The sequence below is a fragment of the Anabrus simplex genome, chromosome 1, assembly GCF_040414725.1.
Source record: "Anabrus simplex isolate iqAnaSimp1 chromosome 1, ASM4041472v1, whole genome shotgun sequence".
Classification (NCBI taxonomy): Eukaryota; Metazoa; Arthropoda; class Insecta; order Orthoptera; family Tettigoniidae; genus Anabrus; species Anabrus simplex.
Window position 1 is genome coordinate 342291012 of NC_090265.1, and position 24811 is coordinate 342315822.

At 42.7% G+C, this 24811-nt stretch overlaps 1 protein-coding gene across 1 annotated transcript in view; it reads left to right on the forward strand.

The window, feature by feature from the left end:
- The window catches only part of LOC136865931 (galanin receptor 2b-like), a 220177-nt gene that overhangs the window by 122773 nt on the left and 72593 nt on the right, over window positions 1-24811 (forward strand). The window contains exon 3 of the mRNA XM_068226450.1: window positions 21287-21402. Within this exon, the coding sequence (XP_068082551.1) occupies window positions 21287-21402 (116 nt within the window). The remainder of the gene's footprint in view (window positions 1-21286; window positions 21403-24811) is intronic.

The window sequence follows — 24811 nt, forward strand, 5'->3', positions numbered from 1 at the left end:
GAATGGTGTGATGGCGAGCACGCTCTCGTTTAGCGACACGCGGCATGCAGGAATGGTCTGATGGCGAGCACGCTCTCGTTTAGCGACACGCTCCATGCAGGAATGGTGTGATGGCGAGCACGCTCTCGTTTAGCGACACGCGGCATGCAGGAATGGTGTGATGGCGAGCACGCTCTCGTTTAGCGACACGCGGCATGCAGGAATGGTCTGATGGCGAGCACGCTCTCGTTTAGCGACACGCGGCGTGCAGGAATGGTGTGATGGCGAGCACGCTCTCGTTTAGCGACACTCTCCATGCAGGAAGGGTGTGATGGCGAGCACGCTCTCGTTTAGCGACACGCTCCATGCAGGAATGGTGTGATGGCGAGCACGCTCTCGTTTAGCGACACGCTCCATGCAGGAATGGTGTGATGGCGAGCACGCTCTCGTTTAGCGACACGCTCCATGCAGGAATGGTGTGATGGCGAGCACGCTCTCGTTTAGCGACACGCTCCATGCAGGAAGGGTGTGATGGCGAGCACGCTCTCGTTTAGCGACACGCTCCATGCAGGAAGGGTGTGATGGCGAGCACGCTCTCGTTTAGCGACACGCTCCATGCGGGAATGGTGTGATGGCGAGCACGCTCTCGTTTAGCGACACGCTCCATGCGGGAATGGTGTGATGGCGAGCACGCTCTCGTTTAGCGACACGCTCCATGCGGGAATGGTGTGATGGCGAGCACGCTCTCGTTTAGCGACACGCTCCATGCAGGAAGGGTGTGATGGCGAGCACGCTCTCGTTTAGCGACACGCTCCATGCAGGAAGGGTGCGATGGCGAACACGCTCTCGTTTAGCAACACGCGGCATGCAGGAAGGGTGTGATGGCGAGCACGCTCTCGTTTAGCGACACGCGGCATGCAGGAAGGGTGTGATGGCGAGCACGCTCTCGTTTAGCGACACGCTCCATGCAGGAAGGGTGTGATGGCGAACACGCTCTCGTTTAGCGACACTCTCCATGCAGGAAGGGTGCGATGGCGAGCACGCTCTCGTTTAGCGACACGCGACGTGCAGGAATGGTGTGATGGCGAACACGCTCTCGTTTAGCGACACGCTCCATGCAGGAAGGGTGTGATGGCGAGCACGCTCTCGTTTAGCGACACGCTCCATGCAGGAAGGGTGTGATGGCGAGCACGCTCTCGTTTAGCGACACGCTCCATGCGGGAATGGTGTGATGGCGAGCACGCTCTCGTTTAGCGACACGCTCCATGCGGGAATGGTGTGATGGCGAGCACGCTCTCGTTTAGCGACACGCTCCATGCAGGAAGGGTGTGATGGCGAGCACGCTCTCGTTTAGCGACACGCTCCATGCAGGAAGGGTGCGATGGCGAGCACGCTCTCGTTTAGCGACACGCTCCATGCAGGAAGGGTGTGATGGCGAGCACGCTCTCGTTTAGCGACACGCTCCATGCAGGAAGGACGGCGATCCAGGACTCGCCCTGTAAAAATAAGATGCGATGGCTACCTGGTTGTAACTCACCTTTAAAATAATCATTACTATATCTACTTTGTTATTTGAGGCAACACACTCCATTTTAGTCCATTAAACAGCTTCAAATTGTGCCATAACTGGAGTTTGACATGGGCCAAGTGGGTGGCAATTTAAAATAGAAAGAGGAAAAGCCCTTGGTACGAATACTGATCTGAACAGGGCCAAAACACTGATTTGTATATTGTTATTGTTGTTGTTGTTACAGTATTTCATTACATCCTTAATCATTAGGCCTATGTAATAAATATATGATAAACCGTGTTCTTTCGGTTATAAGATTGATCTATAGTACACAGCTGCTATTTGAGCGACCCTTTCATTATACTCTCTAAAAGTAAATTGAATCGGAGTATGACCCTAGGTACCCTAGTGACTAAACACGAATGTTCACAACTTTCAGTTACGCTAAGAATGCGATTTTAATTGCTTTTTAGTTTAAGTTTGCATTGCTGAATGTGGAATCTATCTCATTATAAATGAATTGGTCATAGCGGATTAAGCCTTAGAGCACTCAAAAATAATTAACAGTATTTGCGCTTATAAAGCACGTTGTAATACTAGAAAGCAAATAAAGGAGGCTTAATCTCATTATAGCTCTTTGTGATTTTGTACACATAAGAACCGTGCATTTGCCGGTATTTACTACCAATAGCTGCTACCAATAGCTGTATAAATAGTGTCCTACAATAACCGCTGGCTTTACAACTGTCCAAATGCGGAGCTGCCAATCGGTTGACATTTTAGTATCATGAAATCCTGTAAATTACAATCTTATTAGTCGTTAGTAGAACCGATCCGTGAGGGACGCCAACTCGGACATTAGAGCAGGACATCACATCTTACTGGTGTTACAGTACAAGACTGCATCCCAACGGACATACTCTTCGGGAACGCGATGCGGCCGAAGTGGCTGCCAGATCAGCTCATGATGAATTCAGTCGTATGTCTTCTCTAGATCGAAAAAGACTGCATGAAGTGGCTTGTTCTTCTCCATGAGCAGCCTCAGAGCATGGATGGCATCTTTCGCTCAACTGCCCTCTACGGAGCCACACTGGTTAGGCGTGATCTTGATGATACTGCGGAGGCCGTTATCGAGGATACTCTCAAGATCTTCGTTGTATAACAGAGCATTCGAATGGGTCGATAGTTGGTGCATTATTTGAATTCACCCAAAACCGCCCGGTGGTCCAGGATTGCGGCACTGCGCCTTCCTCCACAATCTTGTTGGACAGGATGCCAGAATTCGGCACCAAGAATCTTCCAGATCTCAGTGGGGATGTCGTTGGGGACAGTTGCCTTTCCATTCATCATCTTACTAATCGTATATTGAACTTGTGCGGTTTAAATTGGTGTAATTGGTCCATGGACGCTGCTTGCTCTCTGAATCTGTAAATGGGGGAACTCCGCGTTGCTAATCATGGAAAAGTAGCTACTCCATCTGCTCAGGATTTCAGCCGAATCTTGGAGGACTTGGTGGTTTTCATCACTGATATTCATGGCGAGGCCGAAGTCTTGGATCGACGGACTACGGGAATTGACAAGGGGAAGATTTCGTTCATCCCCACTAGCATTCCCAGCTGTTCGTTCAGTTCTGCGTAGTGCTGGTCTTTAGCTACTGCGACAGCTCGTTGCGCTGCAGACTTCAGTATTTTGTACTACTGGGGATCGGCAATGAGGGACGAGGCATGCCGGTACTTATAGGCCAGATTGTTGTCATTGATCGCTGTCTGCACGGTGTCACTCAAGCAACAGACTTGCTTGACAACAAATCGCCTGCCTTTATTCGTGTTTCCGACAGAATCAACTGCTAAAGCCTCAACCGGTTGGCTTAGGTCCACGTGTCTGCCAATTCACGCCTGTGCTCTGTGTACCAATTGGTGCGTTCAGACCCAGTCATGTGGTGCCTCGTTTGCAGTCCAAGATCAAGCATGGGGTCGAAGGCCAGGAGGCGGTGTTGGGGAATAACGCCGTTCAATTTGCTGCGACCTAGTAGCCGTAGCCAATCTGAGTTTCCCATCTGCCACTATAATACGTGATAAGGTGGGCTGACCGTTTCTTGAAGTAGATACTGCAAACGAGAATAACATGCTCGGTCTAGGGTGCGATAGCCATCGTCGTTCCGGTTACCAAAGCCCTATCCAACATTACGGAAGAATGTATCAAACCTTGTCAATCCTACGTGGCCCTTGAGGTCCCCACCGATTAATATGTGCTCACTCAGTTGCGGACGATCGTAGATGCGCGGACGCTATCCCAGAGCACTTCTTTTTTACTGCCTGCGCAACCTGACTAGAGTGCATAGCAAGACACTACTCGAAATGTAGCAATATTTGATTCTAATTTGATGGAGGTCAACCGGTCGGTGATGTGGCAAACTTCGACAACACTCTCCCGTAGCCTCTTACATACAGCCACCGCGGCGCAATTCTGATTTATCGTTCGGCCATTATAACAGATTTTGCAGCCCTCACCAATATCCTTGGCCTACGCTCCAATCCACTCAGTCTTCTGTACACAGGAGGTATCTGTTGTATGCCTCAACTCTTCAAGACCGCTGCTAGCTCGCGGCTCCAGCCAGTGAGCGTACCGATGTTGATGGTAGCTAAACGTAATTAGCGGATTAGCTTCTTTGAACTGCCTCGTACTTGAACCAGTAGCCCTGGTACATTGCCCGCGTCATTCGGACGAGGACGTCGCACGTTGCTTATGGGTTCGGCATAGAATTCTTCCTAATAATGAAGTTCCGATCGGTCATGTACATTGATATGACGGAGAAAATTGTCCAATCGATGCCTTGCTCCACCTTTCATTGGCAGTATGCTAAAAGGCCGCCCCTAACGTGGGGAACGGAGGTCTTTGACAGCCGCCTCTAACGTGGACGGTGCCTGATGGGTTCTAGTGGTATTTCTTCCACTAGGGAATTATCACCCTCCTAACGGAGCTCATCTGCCCGAAGCCGTTGGTTCCCTTAGTGTGCCAGATTATTTTCCGCCACGCAGTCCTCGGCATTGAGACGCTCGCTGTACAGTCTACTCTGTACCATAGCAGGAGAAACCTGTCCAGACCCAAAGATACGTAAGTCAAAAATGTAAACATATCTCTGCGTTAGTGTACCAACATAATCCTGCACTGAAGCAATGTATAATAATTACAAAACAATGGAAATAGATAGAAAAACGAATTCATTGCCTGTTTATTTCTTTGGAAGTTTATCGTTAACAATATTAGGGGTATGATACCATAGACCCCCACTTGAAATTGGAAACCAAGCCTAAATACACCAATATTCACTGCTGTACAATAATATTGACCGTGTAAGGTTTAGACTGAATGTTTGCCCAGTATATTGAAGAATATTACGTTTATTTAATTTTATTGAAGCTCTGTCAATATATTGTGCCTTGTGGGGAGCGTACTGTGCTGTATCATGTCTATCTGTACCCAGCCGTCGTCACCAGAGGTACCTGCTTGTCGCGTAGCTGTGTTCGCTCTCTACCCGGCGTTCTTCGTTTTCAGTACCCGCATATTCGATTCTCTTCTGAATTCGTATGATGTGTTGTATGGACTCTTAATCTTCAATTATTTTATTTGAACTTAGCCCTGTAGCCCATTACCAAAACATAAAATCCCGTAGCATTTATAAGTATTTCGTATTATTATTTACCTTAATTTAACCCTTCAAGAAAATGTCAAAAATTTCACATGTGTCTTCGATTATACTGCTGATGGTTGTCGCTGAGGTGTAATTTGAAAATTATAGATCTTCAAAACTATCATATCTCAAGACTAATTGAGAAAGCGCATGACACGTCGATTGACGGATTCACGACATGCTAGACACTGCGCAGAGGCGAACGAAGAAGTATACAAACTAGTCAAGCAACTGAGAAGAAAGAAGTATTGCCCTTTCATATTGAACTGTATGGGGACGCAAAGTATTGACACATTAATATTGATCGCGTAAAGCGGGCCTTACACGATCAATATTATTGAAGCAATATTATTGACGCAATATTGGTCAAAGATGCTGTAGCCCTCACACGACTCAATAATATTGATCAATAAAGTGTCAGTTTCAATTGTGCAGTCAGGGAGGATGTATATACCGGTTCTAATCGCGTCTGCTTTGGTCATCAAGAAGAGGAAAAGGAGGTAAAGAACAGTGTGAACAAAAAGCTGGTTAAATAGACGTACGAGTCATGGATATGGGGAATTGCTTCGAGGACTCAACAGTGAGCCAGATGACTAAAGAATATTTTTAAGAATGGATGAACAACTGTTTCAACTCCTAGTTGCATTGGTTTCACCATTTATAATAAAGCAGGATACAGTTATGAGAAAGGCCATTTCACCGGCGGATCGACTTGCAGTCACAGGCAACAGCTGTGAAGATTTGAAATTTTCTTGTTACATGGCTGCAACTACCATAACTGAAATAGTTGAAGAAACCTGTGAGTCCCAAAGATTACATCAAGGTAAGAAAACAAGCAACTTTCTTTGAAGCAAAATTTATTTGAATTTAGCAACTTTACGACTATTATACTATACAACTTAGGTAGAACAAGAAGTTAATTATTGAAAAGATGAAAAAATTAGGCAATTGTTCAGAGTTCCGAGATGTATATTCAGCAGGTAAAGTTTGCAGTGTATGTAATGAAGACTGAGTTGAAGTTGAATGTGAACTTGAGATACGGGGGTGTACACCAGTGTGATCCTAACCCGCAACCTCCTGATGTCGCGTCGTTGCTCTATGAGCTATGATGGCCAAGGCCATACCTGTTCTGTTGGGGAGGATCTAAGCTACAGGTCTGGCACTATTGCCATCACACTGTTCTGTACTGTTCTGCTCTGTACGGAAATCGTAAATTTTAATTTCATTTTTCCAAGATTTTTGAACAGCTTTAGACCTTTCGGCGCTCTTGAAGTTGCCCTATTAGAAATTAAGGCCAATTAGGAAAGATAATTTAATCAGAACTATTAAGCACATGTCTCCAGTGACCAATCCGGTATAAGAATATCACGAACTTCAACCATTATTATCGATCTCGTGTTATCATTTTCGTATTATCGCACTTACTGCGATATGAATTCATCAAAATAGCGCTCTGAAACATCTTCAATAATGCATTTGACCACAGACCGCTCAATCAATGGAATGTAACTGTGTTGTTACGCTGATAAAGCCGACAGTGACGTATAGGGAGATGGAGCTGAAAATAGAACAGCGTATTTCCATATTGAATGTTTTATTCTCTGCATACGTAGGTGGATCAAAAGGTTAGTTGCACTAACGCGCCACAGCAGCGCGCTGTGTGTCGCAAACATGGGCACAGCGGAGAAAGGGACAGACACTGCCCACACGTCTGTTAGGCAGGTCGCTGTGGTGTCTCGTGTAGTATTGTGTGAATAGCGGCCAAATGCAATGGCGCGTCAACTGGACGTTCACTCTAAATATGAGAATCCCACTGGTGTACACCCCCGTATCTCACAATTCACATTCAACTTCAACTCTGTCTCCATTACATACACTGCAAACTTTACCTGCTGATTTTCGAAAGAACAACACTCGAGCATTTTACAAAACCTTCAGAGAGGAACTACAGGGATACCAGCCATCAAGTTTGTGTTTCAAGCGGGAGGATGGTGGTGTAGTAACGAACAACAAAGAAAATTGTCAATTTGTCGCAGATTACTTCAAAATGTTGCTGAATTGTGCAGAACCCGTGGAAAGATTGGATACGAAAAATCTATCTCAGGATAACCAAGATTCCAAGCCACCGAGTCTAGAAGAAATCAAAGAAATAATAAATGAGCTTAAAACAACAAAGTACCAGGTGAAGATGGAATTATTGCAGAAATGTGGAAGTTCGGAGGAGAAACTGCAGCAAAAGCAATCCACGCCGTCATAGGAGAAATCTGGAGAGATGAAAATATCCCCAGTGACTGGAAGTGTGCTCTTATACACCCACTTCACAAGAAAGATCTCCGGACGAACATCAATAACTATAGAGGCATCTCTTTACTCCCAATAACATATAAGATACTCTCTAAAATAATATTGAGAAGAGTCGAAGAACAAGCAGACCATCTCATTGGTGAGTACCAAGCTGGTTTCCGAAAAGGAAGATCATGCGCAGAACAAATATTTAACCTGAAGAGCATTCTCAGAATAAGAGCTTTGAGAAGCCAGAACACCGTGGTAATATTTGTTGATTTTAAGAAAGCGTATGATTCAATTGACAGACAGACTCTATTTAACGTCCTAGAGGAATTCGGAATTGACAGGGAAACAAGAATGTTAATAAAACAAACCCTGTCAGAAACTTTCTCAAAAGTCAAATTCTTCGGTGAAATTTCTGAACTATTTGAAATGAAAACGGGAGTCAGACAAGGGGACTGCCTATCACCAATTCTCTTTAACATTGTTCTAGAAAAAATCATTAGAACCTGGGGAAAAGTATTGGAAATGAAAGGAATAAAGGGAATACATTTAAGGAGGAAAGGACAGAACTTAGAAATTAAGTGTTTGGCTTTCGCGGATGATCTTGCCCTCTTGGCTCACAACCGAGAAAATTCCCAAATTATGCTGAATACTCTACATGAGATCGCTGAGAAAACGGGTCTCAAAGTATCATATGAGAAGACGGAATACATGGCATATGGACATCAAGGGGAGAAACCCTTAGAAGTGAAGCATGGGACTGTAAAAAGAACTGAGAAATTTAAATATCTAGGCGAATGGATAGAACCTAACGGACTGGATAAAGAGGTGAATAGGGCAAGAATTAGAAAACTAGAAATGGCCTACAGGTTAATCCAGAACAGATACAACAAAAGAGCAATATCTTACAAGGTGAAACTTAGACACTACAGCACAGTGGTAAAGCCAGAGAGTCCCTACGCTTCAGATAGCCTGACAATAAATAAAAAGGGTGAGCTTCAAGATCTCGAAAAAAGGAGAGGAGAATATTAAGGAAAATTTTAGGACCCCAGAAAAATGCTGATGGGGAGTGGAGGAATAGAAAAAATGATGATCTCTACAAACACACCGAAAAAATCACTGTCATCATGCGAAAGCGAAGGCTAAAATTCTATGGGCATCTAGAAAGAATGGATGAGAAACGACTAACTAAGAAAATATTCAAGTACATCACTGGACTGAAAGCTTCGACGAAGTGGGTAGAAGAGGTAAAAAGAGATGCTATAGAAAGTGGACTTACAATGGATATGATTCACAACAGAAAAGAATTTAGAAACCGAGTGGACAGCATCAAAACATTCCAGGAGAAACCACCAAAATGTAGACCCAAACTGGTCATATCTGAGAAAGAAAGGAAGATCAGAAGTGAGAGGATGAAGAGGTTCTGGGAGGAGAAAAATAATAATAATAAGAAGAAGCCTTAAGTTCAATGCGGTCCATAGGCGGCCAAATTCGGAAACAAGACAAGAAGGACGTTCACTCCAAATATGAGGTGCGTGCGACAGTCCGATTCGTATGGGCCAAAAGGAAGAATTGCACGGATACTCATCGTGAAATTAGTGCTGTGTATGGGGAGCGGGCCATTTCTCGGCAAGGTATCGTAAAGTGGAATTCATGCCGAAACGAACGACGATCGACTCGGCGTCGTATTGTCAAACGTTGCACCGGTTGCGTAAAGCGATTAAAGAGAAGCGCCGGTGTGATTTTGTTACACGATAACGCAACACCTCACAAGGCCTGCCAAACAAGAGAACTGCTGCAGCGTTTCAAGTGGGAGGTCTGGCAACATCCACCCTACAGTCCCGACCTAGCGCCATGTGACTTTCATCTGTTCGGTAAGCTCAGAACGGAGCTCAGTGGTCGACGTTTTCAGACCGATGAGGAGGTGAAGGCCGCTGTCTCCCGAGTGGTTGCAGAACGCTGGAGGAAATTTCTATGCATCCGGCATCGACAAGTTGGTTGTGCGTTCGCAGAAATGTTTGGAGTCTCTTGGAAACTATGTGGAAAAGTGACGTTACAGTGTATGTCGTTATAGTCGTGTTGCTGTTGTATAGGTGGTGTAATAAATGGCCATAACTGGGAAGTGCAACTTATTTTTTGATCTGCCCTCGTACGTTATCAATATCAAGGTATTTGACTTACTTTATATTTATGCACCTTTATTATCATTACCCATTTAATTGTATATGTACTTGCTAAATATTCAAAGTGAATACAATTAGAGCTCCAAATGTTCTCTAGATACATTTGCAGAACATTTTTGGTGCAGGAAACCTCTACACAGGGCAGCGTACTGTCACCACGCTCGGCGAACCACAGTCTATCAAAATGTTGGTTATCGCTTTCATATCAATAAATTTATGTTACTGCTATGCTGAATATTTATGTTCAACTTCGTTCAACTGCGTTCACTCTAAAGTGATAAATACCTGGTGAACCAGGCAATGTGCATCATAACAGGAAGAATTCGTCTTACAAACATCCATTGCCTGCCTGTCCTAAATAACGCTGAAGCGGGTCTAGGTAATTTCAACCGGAAAATTCGTCACCGATTATTCGTCATTACTATTTTGGTCACCGCATACATTTTGCCGCATGTTCCTTGTCATTAAGAGTATCTATTCACCGAAGGATATTCCGTCAGTAAAATAGCACAGTAAATTACCTTTATGCTGCTTCGTTATTATGAGTCCAAACCCATCCGTGTATAATTATTTTAACATTGATTTTTAATTTTGAAGTTTTATGAAGTTTTACCAAACATTTGGAGCGAAGTTGTGGCCTAGGGCACGAAGGTAACCAGGAATGTGATCTTCTGTTCTACTTATCGACAGTTCATGAAATTCTATTATCTAATGACATTTATTTCTTTTTCTTCTTCTTCTTTCTGGTTGGAGATGGCCCGCTTCTAATTTCTCGATGATTTGATATTATATCCTTTGTAGTCTCTGCCTGTAGCAACTTAAAGACATGGCAAAGACATGCGCCTTGCCTATCAATGTACTGAGCCGCCTATGCTACACTTCGAAAGTATTTGTTGTTCTGGGTAGGTTTTCCCTAGTACGGACGTAGCAGTTTCATGTATTTGGAGGATTCTGAAGCTGCAATCTTCCTCTGATATATCCAAAACCCTTTATATTTCCTCAAAGTCATCGAAGATTGCGGTTAGCTCATCCATAACTTTTTTTTGGAACGTATCGAAGACGCGAACTATATCATTCAACCAAAGAATGAAGCTGGCTTCTTAGTTCGTCGCTTTCTTCCTTCAGGTATTCTCATGATAGTTCCTATGTTTACATTCGCCTCCATAATGTGTGCCCTAAATGGTAAAAACACCTATCCAATATCCCAACGGGGAATATTTTCATTACGACGCCCATTACTGTTGCCTCTAAGTCGGTAGAAATGTTCAATACCTTCTCCTTGAAAATGCCGTGGAATGTTTCGTAAGCAATTCTACTTTTCCTTTCTTTAATGCAATGGCATCTGGAAGCCATTGACCCTGTACGGACATGTATAGCATATTTTGGATAAATAACTTTTGCGCAGATTTTTTATGAGTTATCCGTTATCTGGAAGCGAGCATTCTGCAATTCTCTGAGTAGTTAATTAATGTCAAATATAAGTTTGTCTTCGCTTCTGGCATGAAAATGAAGGAGCCTCCTTTCACCGTCTGATGTTTTCTTGTAAGTATCAGGTATATCTTTTAGGCCTTGAAATGTTTTCGGTTTTTCAAGCAAGGTTTTCACCCTAACTAATCTGAGAATTTTCCTCATATTTTTCCCCCATATGTGGGGGCGGTAGAATGGCATCCGCGATATATTCTGCCAGTCGTAAGAGGTCACTAAAAGGGATCCAGGAGCTCTTAATTTTGGAGCGTGGGTTGACTACCACGAAGCCTTCAGTTGCACTTACCTGTGCCACGCTCCTCACTTTCATCTATTCTATCCAACTTCCATTAGTTAACTCTTGTCTTTTTCCGACCCCGATGATATTAGGCGTCTTTTATTTTCACGCCAATCGAGGCCCTTGTCTTTCTTCGGTTGACACCTTCATTTTTTGAAGTGCCGGATCGCTTCCATCTTTTCACTCTGATAGAGGATGGTTGAACAGTTATACTTCCTCTTCAAACAATAATCACCAACACCACCACTCTTGTAATTATTTCCTTTCTATGGTAGTTGTAAGTTACCTTCACTCGAACCAACTGCTATATGCCGTTGCAAAATAAATAATGTAGATTCACAATAAGTAGGGCCCTGCGCGCATATACAAAATATTATCCGCATCCGCTCCACATCCGCACTTCCTTCATCCGTATCCGCGAATTTTTATCTGCGGATATTGCAACTATTTTATTATATTACATCCAAGGTATTGAAACATAATACAACAGGCCTGATATCTGGGACCAGACCTTCTACAGTCACAGGTTTATGAGGGATTTCCTCTCGTGACAACTACTGACGTATTGACCGCTTCCCTTTCGGAACCTTTGTTCCTCTCTTTCACTAATTGCGAGCAGGAGCCCGTGAGACTTAGCTCAGATTTACGGCTTTATGGACTCAAGGCTCTTTATACAGAATAAACCGAAATTCACGCACTCGGGCGTCGCAGCGCGACTCCTCACATTCCAGCAATAAAAACTGCCTCCGGCCGGGCTAAGTGGTTCAGACGGTTGAGGCCCTGGCTTTCTGACCCCAACTTGGCAAGTTCGATCCTGGCTCAGTCCGGTGGTATTTGAAGGTGCTCAAATAGGACAGCCTCGTGTCGGTAGATTTACTGGCACGTAAAAGAACTCCTGCGGGATTAAATTCCGGCACCTCGGCGTCTCCGAAAACCGTAAAATTAGTTAGTAAGACGTAAAGCAAATAACATTATTATTATTATTATTATTATTATTAAAACTGCCTCTCACAAAAGTTCGTCATGCGAGTATATCTTCTTATCTTAATCTGTTTACCCTCCAGGGTTGGCTTTTCCCTCGGACTCAGCGAGGGATCCCACCTCTACCGCCTCAAGGGCAGTGTCCTGGAGCTTCAGGCTTTGGGTCCGGGTATACAACTGGGGAGAATGACCAGTACCTCGCCCAGGCGGCCTCACCTGCTATGCTGAACAGGGGCCTTGTGGAGGGATGGGAAGATTGGATGGGACAGGCAAGGATGAGGGAAGGAAGCGGCCGTGGCCTTAAGTGAGGTACCATCCCGGCATTTGCCTCAAGGAGAAGTGGGAAACCACGGAAAACCACTTCCAGGATGGCTGAGGTGGGAATCGAACCCACCTCTACTCAGTTGACCTCCCGAGGCTGAGTGGACCCCGTTCCAGCCCTCGTACCAATTTTCAAATTCCGTGGCAGAGCCGGGAATCGAACCCGGACCTCCGGGGGTGGCAGCTAATCACGCTAACCACTACACCACAGAGCATGCGAGTATATCCGGCATAAAAAGGACGTTGAAGAGTGGCAATCTAGCAACACTGTAACCACATGTAAGGTAGCTACCTCTGTCAGCACATATCGGTCGTGCCGTACGGTTGGTGCAGTGGATAGAGTTTTGGGTTAGTATGCAGGAGGTCGAGGGATCGATCCTGGGTTGAGGCATATGTTTTTTATTTCGTAAATGTAGTCCAGGTGGTATAGAATCTGGCATCTTAATCGTCAACAGCGATTGCAGCGGGTCCTCTAGAAACCATTTGCTCTTACATACTACGATCCTAGAAATGAACGAACAATCGTTTTCATTGGGCAGCTTTGAAAGACGCTCTTTCCCCGTCGTGGGCGTGAATTTATCGGCCTTGTCATCTGGTGTCTGGTAATATGAGAATGTAGCATAGTCATTCGCAACCGTAATTTAAGGAAATGCCGCACATACGGGAAACACAAATATAACATACAAAACACGAAATTAAACCAGATACTACAAGCCCCACCCCCCACCCCCAGGACCATCCGTGGCTCAGACGACAGCGCGTCGGCCTCTCACCGCTGGATACCGTGGTTCAAATCCCGGTACATTCAATGTGAGATTTGTGCTGGACAAAGCGGAGGCGGGACAGGTTTTTCTCCGGGTACTCCGGTTTTTCCTGTCATCTTTCATTCCAGCAACACTCTCCATTCTCATTTCGTAGCATCTATCAGTCATTAATATACATAACTTTGGGAGTGGCGACCCCATCGTAAAAATAGCCTATATATGATTCATTCATTACATCCCTGACCCGGTCAATGGCTGGAAAAGAGGTTGTAGGTTTTTTCACTACAAACCCCCAAAATAACACAGAATTTAAGCTCTAGGCGCGTCCTAGGCAACAATAGATGAGGATTGAACCCCGTAATCTTATCAATCAATCAATACTGATCTGCATTTAGGGCAGTCGCCCAGGTGGCAGATTTCCTATCTGTTGTTTTCCTAGCCTTTTCTTACATGATTGCAAACAAATTGGAAATTAATTGAACATCTCCACTGGTAAGTTATTCCAATCCGTAACTCCCCTTCCTATAAATGAATACTTGCCCCAATTTGTACCCTTGAATTCCAACTTTATCTTCATATTGTGATCTTTCCTACTTTTATAAACGCCACTCAAACTTATTCGTCTACTAATGTCATTCCACGCTATCTCTCCGCTGACAGCTCGGAGCAACTCTTCTTCTTTCTCTCAATTCTTCGCAACCCAAACTTTGCAACATTTTTGTAACGCTACTCTTTTGTCGGAAATCACCCAGAACAAATCGAGCTGCTTTTCTTTGGATTTTTCCAGTTCTTAAATCAGGTAATCCTGGTGACGGTCCCATACACTGGAACCATACTCTAGTTGGGGTCTTACCAGAGACTTATATGCCCTCTCCTTTACATCCTTACTACAACCCCTAAACACCCTCATAACCATGTGCAGAGATCTGTACCCTTTATTTACAATCCCATTTATGTGATTACCCCAATGAAGATCTTTCCTTATATTAACACCTAGATACTTACAATGGTCCCCAAAAGGAACTTTCACCCCATAAACGCAGTAATTAAAACTGAGAGAACTTTTCCTATTTGTGAAACTCACAACCTGACTTTTAACCCCGTTTATCAACATACCATTGCCTGCTGTCCATCTCACAACATTTTCGAGGTCACGTTGCAGTTGCTCACAATCTTGTTACTTACTTATCACTCTATAGAGAATAACATCATCCGCAAAAAGCCTTACCTCCGATTCCACTTCTTTACTCATATCATTTATGTATATAAGAAAACATAAAGGTCCGATAATACTACGTTGAGGAATTCCCCTCTTAATTATTACAGGGTCAGATAAAGCTTCACCTACTCTAATTCTCTGAGATCTATTTTGTAGAAATATAGCAACCCATTCAGTCACTCTTTTGTCTCTTTTGTCTAGTCCAATTAGCGTATTGTGCTAACTACCTTAACAGACATAATCACAACAAACAATACAAATAAAACACAGAAATGCGACAAACAATAACAAATACTGAAATAAACTCGTACCTGAAATAAAAAAATGCACGATTATACACTCATCTTGGTATACCATCATCTTATCCACACGTACCGGTACGTATTATTATGCGATACGACACGACTCACTACTCCAACTCGAACACAAGCAAGAAGGATTGACCCACACCCCTGCTGCTACATGCTAGTCAGCATGCGACCTATTCCGACTTCTCTGCTCCCCGGCTCGAATCCTTGGGAGCGCTTTATCTCTATACTAGCCAACTCGGGCTGAAATACCAACCGCTCTCTGGAAGAGAATAAAACTATAAATCACAATCGCGTTGGCGATTTACTTTGTCAGACGCTAATAATCTCACTAGTGGGCAATTATCATTACTATTAATAAGGCCATCTCCCTTCTTTTCTTGATTGCGTTCCAGGTTCCATCCTCAAGACCCATGTTTGACCCCAGAGCAGACCCATAACCAGCAGTCGTATGCCTTCCTTGAAGACAGTAATTTATTTCAACGCTGACAAGTTTACATTCCGTCAGCCACTTATCGCCACAGCTGAAATGTCGTGCATTGCGTAAAATAACAAGCTGATGCAAATCTTAACTTTACTTTAATTCAAACCTGCTAAACGCTGAGTCTCCAGTTCGACTTCTGATAGGGTGTTACCGATCCTTTTTATCAGATAGCCCACACTTACAAACTGATAATCAAAAATACGGACAATTAAAATGTGTAATGTAAAATTTCTGTTCAATCATAACTTAACTACTATCCCTCAAGGCATTCTGAAAATACACACAAACTATACACTCAAGAACATACAATCCGGTCCTACTCAAGTTAAAATCTACAATAAAATATCTCGCCTTAAGGGGCGTTAATTACACACTTTTTACATATTTACAACAAACGGAATGCGAAAACTTCTTCCCTAATTATGTTTGACTTGAACTATCTATTTACCGAGCTCGATAGCTGCAGTCGCTTAATTGCGGCCAGTATCCAGTATTCGGGAGATAGTAGGTTCGAACCCCACTGTCGGCAGCCCTGAAAATGGTTTTCCGTGGTTTCCCATTTTCACACCAGGCTGTACCTTAATTAAGGCCACGGCCGCCTCCTTCCCACTCCTAGCCCTTCCCTGTCCCATCGTCGCCGTAAGACCTATCTGTGTCGGTGCAATGTAAAGCAACTAGCAAAAAAAAACTATCTATTTTCCATGTTGCGCGTCAGCTCAGCGCCTCAACGTTTCCCATGGGTGTTTAACTCGCCATAGAAATAACTATGACAACAGTAGAGCACCTTGGTGCCATCTGGGCGATGCCAACCATGACAAGATGCCGTCTGCTTGAATCCTGGTGCTGTGGATCTCTGCAAATGCGCGCATAAACGATTAAAATGTCATCCTTCGACACACGTTTTAAACAACCGCTTTGTTCAATATAGTGATCTAGAATTGGGAATTCATTGGCTATTCCCACAGAGGGAAATGTAATTCGTTTCCTCTAACTTAATTAACACGAGCACCTCGGATATCTGCTCTGCTGCCTGCACTATTTCAATTACTTTAACACCATAACTTGTAGGGGAAATTTAGTTCGTTTCCCCAATCAAAGTTATAATTATCATCACCACTAATCTACATTGCCTTCGACATACTATTAATTTCTAATTTCTAAGGTGAAAAGAGATAGCAGCGAGGAGTGGAAAGTTATACAAGGAGTATCTGGCTGTTTTCATGTCAAACATTGTGCCAAGACCAGAGTTTGTGCTGGGTAGGTCGTGTTGAGACGTGGTATTAAGGGTCAGGGAAAAACCACATAGATGGAAAAAGAAAGAGCCTACGTGTAAAACCTGACATATTTTCATAGCACATGCAAGGATGTGTTTTCTGGATAGGTCCAGGTGTTTGTGTTAGTTGAGGAAAGGTATCATGCACCAGCCATGAGCCATAATCTTGCCAGTCCAGTTATCAAGGGATCAGTCCGTCTGGGCACTAGTGAGGCCCCGGTTCAGTCTTATTTAAAGGATCACCCCTTCCAAAGGGCCCCTGTGTTTCCCGGGCAAACACTGAGTTTTCTTTGTACTGTGACCCACTTTCTCTTTAATGTACCCTCACAAATTCCTTATTTCGCTGATTCTGCACAATTACCTACTTTGTCTATGTCCTATTTTCGTTCCAGACGGCCCGATGACGGAAATTGGAGCATATTCCGGGATGATTCCAGTCCTGTATTCCCTCATATTTCTCAAGCTTTGGTTGGTAATTGTCGGCTTCCCTCCCCAAATAAAATCAAACCTATCTTTCTCTCGCCCGCTCACTCCTCTCTCGTCAACGGCGCACCTCTATCTCTCCTTTGTGAGCTCGTCTTGCCAAACTGAGCCCTCGCTCGCTTGTGCCTCGCTGTTCACAACTCGGCGAATGCCTTTCGCATACATTATGCGCCAAATATTGGTCCCAGGACCGCCGTATATACGGTTCACAGTGGTGGTGACGAAGTGTAATTCGGTGGTGAATTAACCGGGTGACGAAATGTTGTCGAAAATTCCGGATCCCCATACAGACACATCAGTACTTACTTATTGTGTGGCTTTTAGTGCCGGGAGTGTCCAAAGACATGTTCAGCTCGTCTGGTGGAGATCTTTCCATTTGACTCCTATGGGCGACTTGCGCGTCTGAATGTTGTATGATGATAATGAGGTAGGGAGATGAAGAAACTAAGGTGTCGGCACCTAGCTTACTTATGTCGAATAAAAATCAAGGGGCTCTGCTCAAATCTTTACGTCCCCATCGGACGGACGAATCACCATCAACAGCGTCATATGCCCTCACTACATATGAACACTGCGGAGAGGTTAGGAAATGAATCCAGGCTTTTGGAACACAATCTAGTGATTGGAAATTGCATAGCACCACTTCTCCTGTCCTGCCGGCCAATATTCTGATGGTGAAAATTCTTCGACCAACCAGACTCGAACCAGCTTACCACGGTGTCAGATCATATAGGCTTGACGCCTTAACAACCATGGCCACCAGGTAGACAGACGCATCAGTGATTTCTGTTAAAAGCCTAAAATCAAGACAACCTTCTTGGCAAATTGCACTTAACCTAAAGGTCGGCTACTTCAACATATCAGAAACCTAGAAATAACAGTCGCAACAGCATTTCCTGCCACCCCACCATCACATCATAGAAACCCGTGTGAGTGGCTGCATGGATACCTTCTCTCCAGACAGCAGTGGAAGACATTAAAAGTGAGAACTGCTTATGACAGCCGGGGTAGGATTCATACCAATTAGCGATCGAAGGACTCACCTCAGTATAACTGTGGAGAAGAAAAGCAGACGGTGAACAATATTACCTTTGAATAGCTTCTCCGTGCGTTCAGAGGCAAGATAAAAGACCTGAACAGCGTGACAAATAAAGCTCTTCATTGGCTTTCACGACTTCATTTAGAACTGTGCTTGCAAACTTGATGAAAATGATGATGATGCTTGTTGTTTTAAGGGCCTAACATCAAAGGTCATCGTCCCCATACTTGTTTATCTGTGTATATAATGTAAATATACAATCCATCATACTCTAAGTCCGACTCCATGGCTAAATGGTTAGCGTGCTGGCCTTTGGCCACAGGGGTCCCGGGTTCGATTCCCGGCAGGGTCGAGAATTTTAACTATAATTGGTTAATTCCGCTGGCATTGGGGCTGGGTGTATGTGTCGTCTTCATCATCATTTCATCCTCATCACGACGCGCGGGTCGCCTATGGGCGTCAAATCAAAAGACCTACATCTGGCGAGCCGAACTTGTCCTTGGGCACTCCCGGCACTAAAAGCCATACGCCATTTCATTTCATTTCATTTCATCATACTCTAAATAAATAAACTGCTACGCTCGATGTAAACATAGTACTTAGTCTGGGAGACTAACAATATGTCAGCTACCACCTTCATATCAATAAATAAACTGCTACGCTCGATGTAAACATGGTACCTAGTCAGGGAGACTAACAATGTGTCAGCTACCACCTTCATATCAATAAATAAACTGCTACGCTCGATGTAAACATGGTACCTAGTCTGGGAGACTATCAATACGTCAGCTACCACCTTCATATCAATAAATAAACTGCTACGCTCGATGTAAACATGGTACCTAGTCTGGGAGACTAAAAATATGTCAGCTACCACCTTCATATCAATAAATAAACTGCTACGCTCGATGTAAACATGGTACCTAGTCTGGGAGACTATCAATACGTCAGCTACCACCTTCATATCAATAAATAAACTGCTACGCTCGATGTAAACATGGTACCTATTCTGAGAGACTATCAATACGTCAGCTACCACCTTCATATCAATAAATAAACTGCTACGTTCGACGTAAACATGGTACCTAGTCTGGGAGACTAACAGTATGTCAGCTACCACTTTCATATCAATAAATAAACTTCTTCGCTCGATGTAAACATGGTACCTAGTCTGGGAGACTAACAATATGCCAGCTACCACCTTCATATCAATAAATAAACTGCTACGCTCAATGTAAACATGGTACCTAGAATGGGAGTAAGCTATACCACACCTACCACCTTCATATCAATACGCACTACGCTCGATGTAAACATGGTACCTAGAATTGGAGTAAGCTATAGCATAGACTATCAGTACGTAAGTTACCAGCGTCATATCAATAAATTTATGTCATTACTATGTTCGCGTAACCATGGTACCTGGTTTGGAGTAAGCAATTACGTTATTCTTCGCAAATCATTTTGCACATATTAAACTTTCACTTCTATATTTTGAAATAAAACGTAGTTAACCTTATTTCTCTCTAAGAATGGTTTGTCATATTTCATGAAATTCCGCCCAGTGGTTTAGATGTGATGTCTTGCCGGAAGTAAGACAGACATACTTCATGTCATTATCAGATTGAGAGAAGATGAATATATAAACTGTCATTTTGAAAATTAAATTTCAGTACTATCGATTGATTCGGAGTCCTCTTATAATGAATTATCTTAAACGATAAGTGGAATGAACAATTATTAATCGTATTTTTTCACCTCATTTCATCTTGAAATTGATTCCTACCAGGTCAATATCCACTAGTTCCATTAGATTATTACGTTAATGACTCCCGGAACGCTTTTCCTTAGTCATCATTCTTTCGTGAGAAGAATATCTACATGTCGTACAGTATATATAATACTCAATAATCCGGTGTGTGATATATTGCACTTATTAGCTTGTAGGAAAGCAAAGCCACCTCCATGAATAGCCTTGCGAGAGTGGACGATAAAGGCTTCTGCAATCCGTAACCTCAGAACTAAGATGGAGTTATTAACTTTGTGTCTGACTCCCTTTGCTCCTAGGAATTATCCTGATGGTATTTTTTGGTGTAGGATCATGTGCCACAGCAGAAGTGATAATCTCGTTTGGACATGTTTCTACTTCCTTACGGGAGTCAAACCCACGTCCTTCCGGTTTAACCAAACGCATCTTTACCGCTTTAGCTAGGCAGCCACTACTAACTATAGTTATAAAATGTGAATGACCTCTTATTATTGAATATGTTATGAGACCAAGAAACATGTATATTTCAAAAATTTATTTATTTATTTATTTATTTATTTATTTATTTATTTATTTATTTATTTATTTATTTATTTATTTATTTATTTATTTATTTATTTATTTATTTATTTATTTATTTGATAGTACGAAGGTACACAGGCTGAGCCCAATTACGTTCCGTCGTGACATATGTGATTTAAACGTTAAATACATCAAACAAAAATTAATTACAATAATAGCAAGAAGAAGGGAAGAAGACAAATATTAAGCAGAACACAATTTAAAATTATTACTACCAATGAAAACCATCATGATATAGGTTATACAACAGCCATAGAAAATTACTAAAGTACTAAACAAATTAGCTAAATAACACATAAAAAGGCAAAAACATATGAATACCTAGCATTCCAGAAAAACGGAATTTAATAATGATTTGCTAAAAAAATAGCGTTTATTTGATTATTGAACAATCTAGCGCCAGAAATAAATCAATTTGTGCACTATGTCGGATTTATATATTCTTTTTCCGTGGTAAATACCAGATCTTTATATTTCTTAACATGTAGGAATAATTTATTGTTATCACATATGTGCTATCACACATGAAAGTAATGGGAATGATCGCTGATTATATGCTAGTATTTCTAATTGCAGAAGCAGTATTTTCAAGAAAAACAGACATTTCACCTTCACACAATACGTTAGTAACATAATACTCCTTTTCTCAGGTGTTTCAGTAGGAGCCAGCGTGTTTACCATCACAGCCATGAGTATAGACCGGTGCCTCGCCATTAGACATCCCATGGCCTTCAGGAAGATCTTCAGCCGCACAACAACTCTCATAGTAAGTATAAATTCATGTGAGTGAGACTTTAAAATCATTCTTACTTTAAGAGAACACTACTTCTGTTGTGTGTTTTTTTTTTTTTTTTTTTTTTTTTGTCGGAAAGAGGGAAAGAGAAAAGCATCTTTTAAAACATATCCGAACCGTACACGAATACATTTTTTGAATTGTAATGTTTCACAATCCTTCTCATTAATCATGGTATAAGAATTTATTAGATAAATCGGGTGAACTCTCTGTAGATCCTAGAGACAGATGGAAGGAACATTTTGAATACGGTATCTTCTCAGCATATATTTCTATAGAAGTTCCTAATAATACAGTTCATGAGGAGAACAATATTATTGTAACACATATTAGTAACATCACCCTTAAGCTTTTCAATGAACATAATCAGCTCATTTATTTAGATCGCCATACGTATGTGCCAACGGCCGTAGCCGTGTTGAAACACCGGATCCCGTGAGATCTCCGAAGTTAAGCAACATTGGGCGTGGTCAAGATTTGGATGGGTTGTCACGCGCTGTTGGTGGGGGGTAAGGGAATGGAGGAGCGGAAAGGAACTGGCCACCCTACCGCACGTAAACTCCGGCTCAGGCACACCTCTGCGGAGGTTCGGACCTGCCTTCGGGCAGAATACGCCCTTACCTTACCTTACATACGTATGTAGCTTACAAATTTCACCTTTAACCAGTATGAAATAAATCTATAAAATACAGTGTTCATCGAGGAAACATATGACAAGTGTCACTGAGTGAAAAGGTGTGCATAGGAGAATTTCCCAAGACTTAGGTTATACTTACAGGCATGATTTTTTCGCATTAACGATAAACGCAACAAAAAATATTTTGAAGCGATTTTGCGATATCTTTACGAATCATATGTTCCTGGTTTAGAAAATAAGGATATTATGTTCGCGAATTAAAGCGATAAGGCCATTTTAAAGCGAAATTCAATTATTTCGCGATAAGCGCGATATTACAGCGAAATCTGTAGTGAATAACGAACTAGACATTTTGTTCCAAGATTATGTATGAAAAGAAAAGGAAGAGCGTACAAAGATTCATCAGGAGGAAAAAAAATATGTTATCATTAATGTTCTGGAGAATCTCTTTAAGACATGGCATCAGAGAAAAGGGGTTGGCTCCAGATTTCATGCCAAACAAAATGTTTGGAATGTTGTTCTTATGGTGGCTGGTAATCCAACCCTAGCCTGTCTCCTCACGGCATTGTGCAATCCTGGAATCCCTAATGGCGTCTACATGCAGCACAACTGACTGGTGTATTTCGGCTTCGTGGTCAGATAAAATTAAGAAAGTGATCACAGAGAGCAGCGAAGATGGGTCGCTCGACAAGTGTTACGGTGCACAGCAGATCTAAACAGTTTGCGAGTGAAGGTTTTTACGTTTCGGAAAGCAATATTTTAATGTGTAAATTTTGCAATGTTCGTATCGAGTGGGAGAAAAAAAGATACTGTCTCAAAACATTGTTTTAAAAATAAGGAACATTCAGAACGTAAATTTAGCACTCCAACAGTGAAACGGCAGGCAACAATAGAACTCTCATTAGATATGCAGAAGAAAGCTAAGAGTGATAAAAAAAAGGAAAAAAAATATTCACGAAACAACAGCGATGCTACTCAAAGCCAACATCCCGCTGGAGAAGGTAGACGACCCTGCAGTCCGGAGATGGCTTCAAAAGTATGTACCAGGTATGTACAGTCTATCTCAATTAAACCTCCACAATCAACGATCAGTGATAGTAATGAAACCTTTAATGATTAATTTTAGAAGTCCATTAAAGCGAAATTAAAGCGATACGGCAATATCTATTTCGCGAAATAACGCGAAAATGAGTATCCTTCTCGCGAAATCGTTCAAAAATTAATGCGAAAAAATCATGCCTCTAGACTTATACTTTACTACAGCAATATGGAAGAGATGCTAGGCCTTACGGAAACGATAGAAACTCAAGTAGGTGTAGTACGAAGTGACCTCCATTCCTATCAACCTTTTACGTTTGGATTCAATAACAATGATGAAATTTGTTTCATTATCAATCAGCAAGATATATACACCCTACCTCATTAAAATTACCTCTATATCGAAGGACACATAGATAAGGCAGATGGGAGTAGCCTGAGCGTATTTCAACTAAACAACCATGGTCTACCATTTCTCTTTTCTGGGGCGCGTTATGAAGTAAACAGTGAAGAAACAGACAAATCGAAGAATATTACTATTACAAATACAAACGATGTGTAACCTTCTTCTAGTGCTGAACAAAATCAATCTTATGGATGGCAGGATGGTGCCCAAAAGCTACTAATGAAGATCATACTTACAGGTGTGCTGTTATTAAAACATATTCTTGGCCAGTGGCGTATACTGAGGGCTACCAAGGCTATCGGCGAAGCCGAAACCACAATTGAGAACGATGGAAGTCTAAAGCACATTATAATGTAAGCATCTGACACATTGTTCCATTTTCAAAACTTGAAAGCAGTGAGAATAAACGTCGCACGAATTGCAGCGAGAATAAACGTCGCACGTATTTCTGAGAGCTAAGCATCGGAAACTGATATCGCAACCCAGACTCTCGTGCCTCTCCCCTCTACTCACCCATAGATTTTTTTTTTACTACGGGGGGCCCCCGTAGCCAGCTTCCCCGCCGTAACCATCGACTCAATCTACATGGCCTCCGACATGCTATTAATTTCTAAGAAGAATAGAGATAGCTGGGTAGAGTGGGAAGTGATACAAGGAGTATCTGCCGGTTTCCGAGTCAGACTCGCTACCACGGCAAAGTTTGTGTTGGTTGGATAGTGTTAAGGTGTGGTATTGAAGGGTCAAGGGAAAAAACATAGGCAGAAAGAAGAAAGAGCCTACATGTAAAACCTGACATCTTTTGATAGCACATGCAAGGATGTGGGCTGGAAAAACACCAGAGGTTGTGTTAGTTAGGAACAGGTAACATGCACAAAACATAAACCAATTCCTCACCATTCCATCATCTGGAGATCAGTCCGTCTGGGCACTGCTGTGACTAGCACGGTCCTTGCCGGCTGCGAAGCCATGCCTCGAGTACCACTAGGGCCTGTCGCACGGCTCCACCTCCTTGGGGTACCTCGTACCCAGTCTCCGATCCCGGAGAATGAGGCCACTGAAGGCTTAGCGTTCAGTAAACCTACCAACCTCCTTAACATGATTTCCTCAATATACCTTGCCCTATACTATTCCTTATTTTCTAGTCAAACATACAGCAGTAACAACGTTAATATTACGGAAATTACCTCCAGAAGACCAGAGATGAATGCTAGTCGAGATGTGATGCTCGTCATGTCAGTTATTTTTCCTCTACCAGACGTAAAGTTTGTAGGAGAGCTTTAATATACTTTAACTTGTCTTGT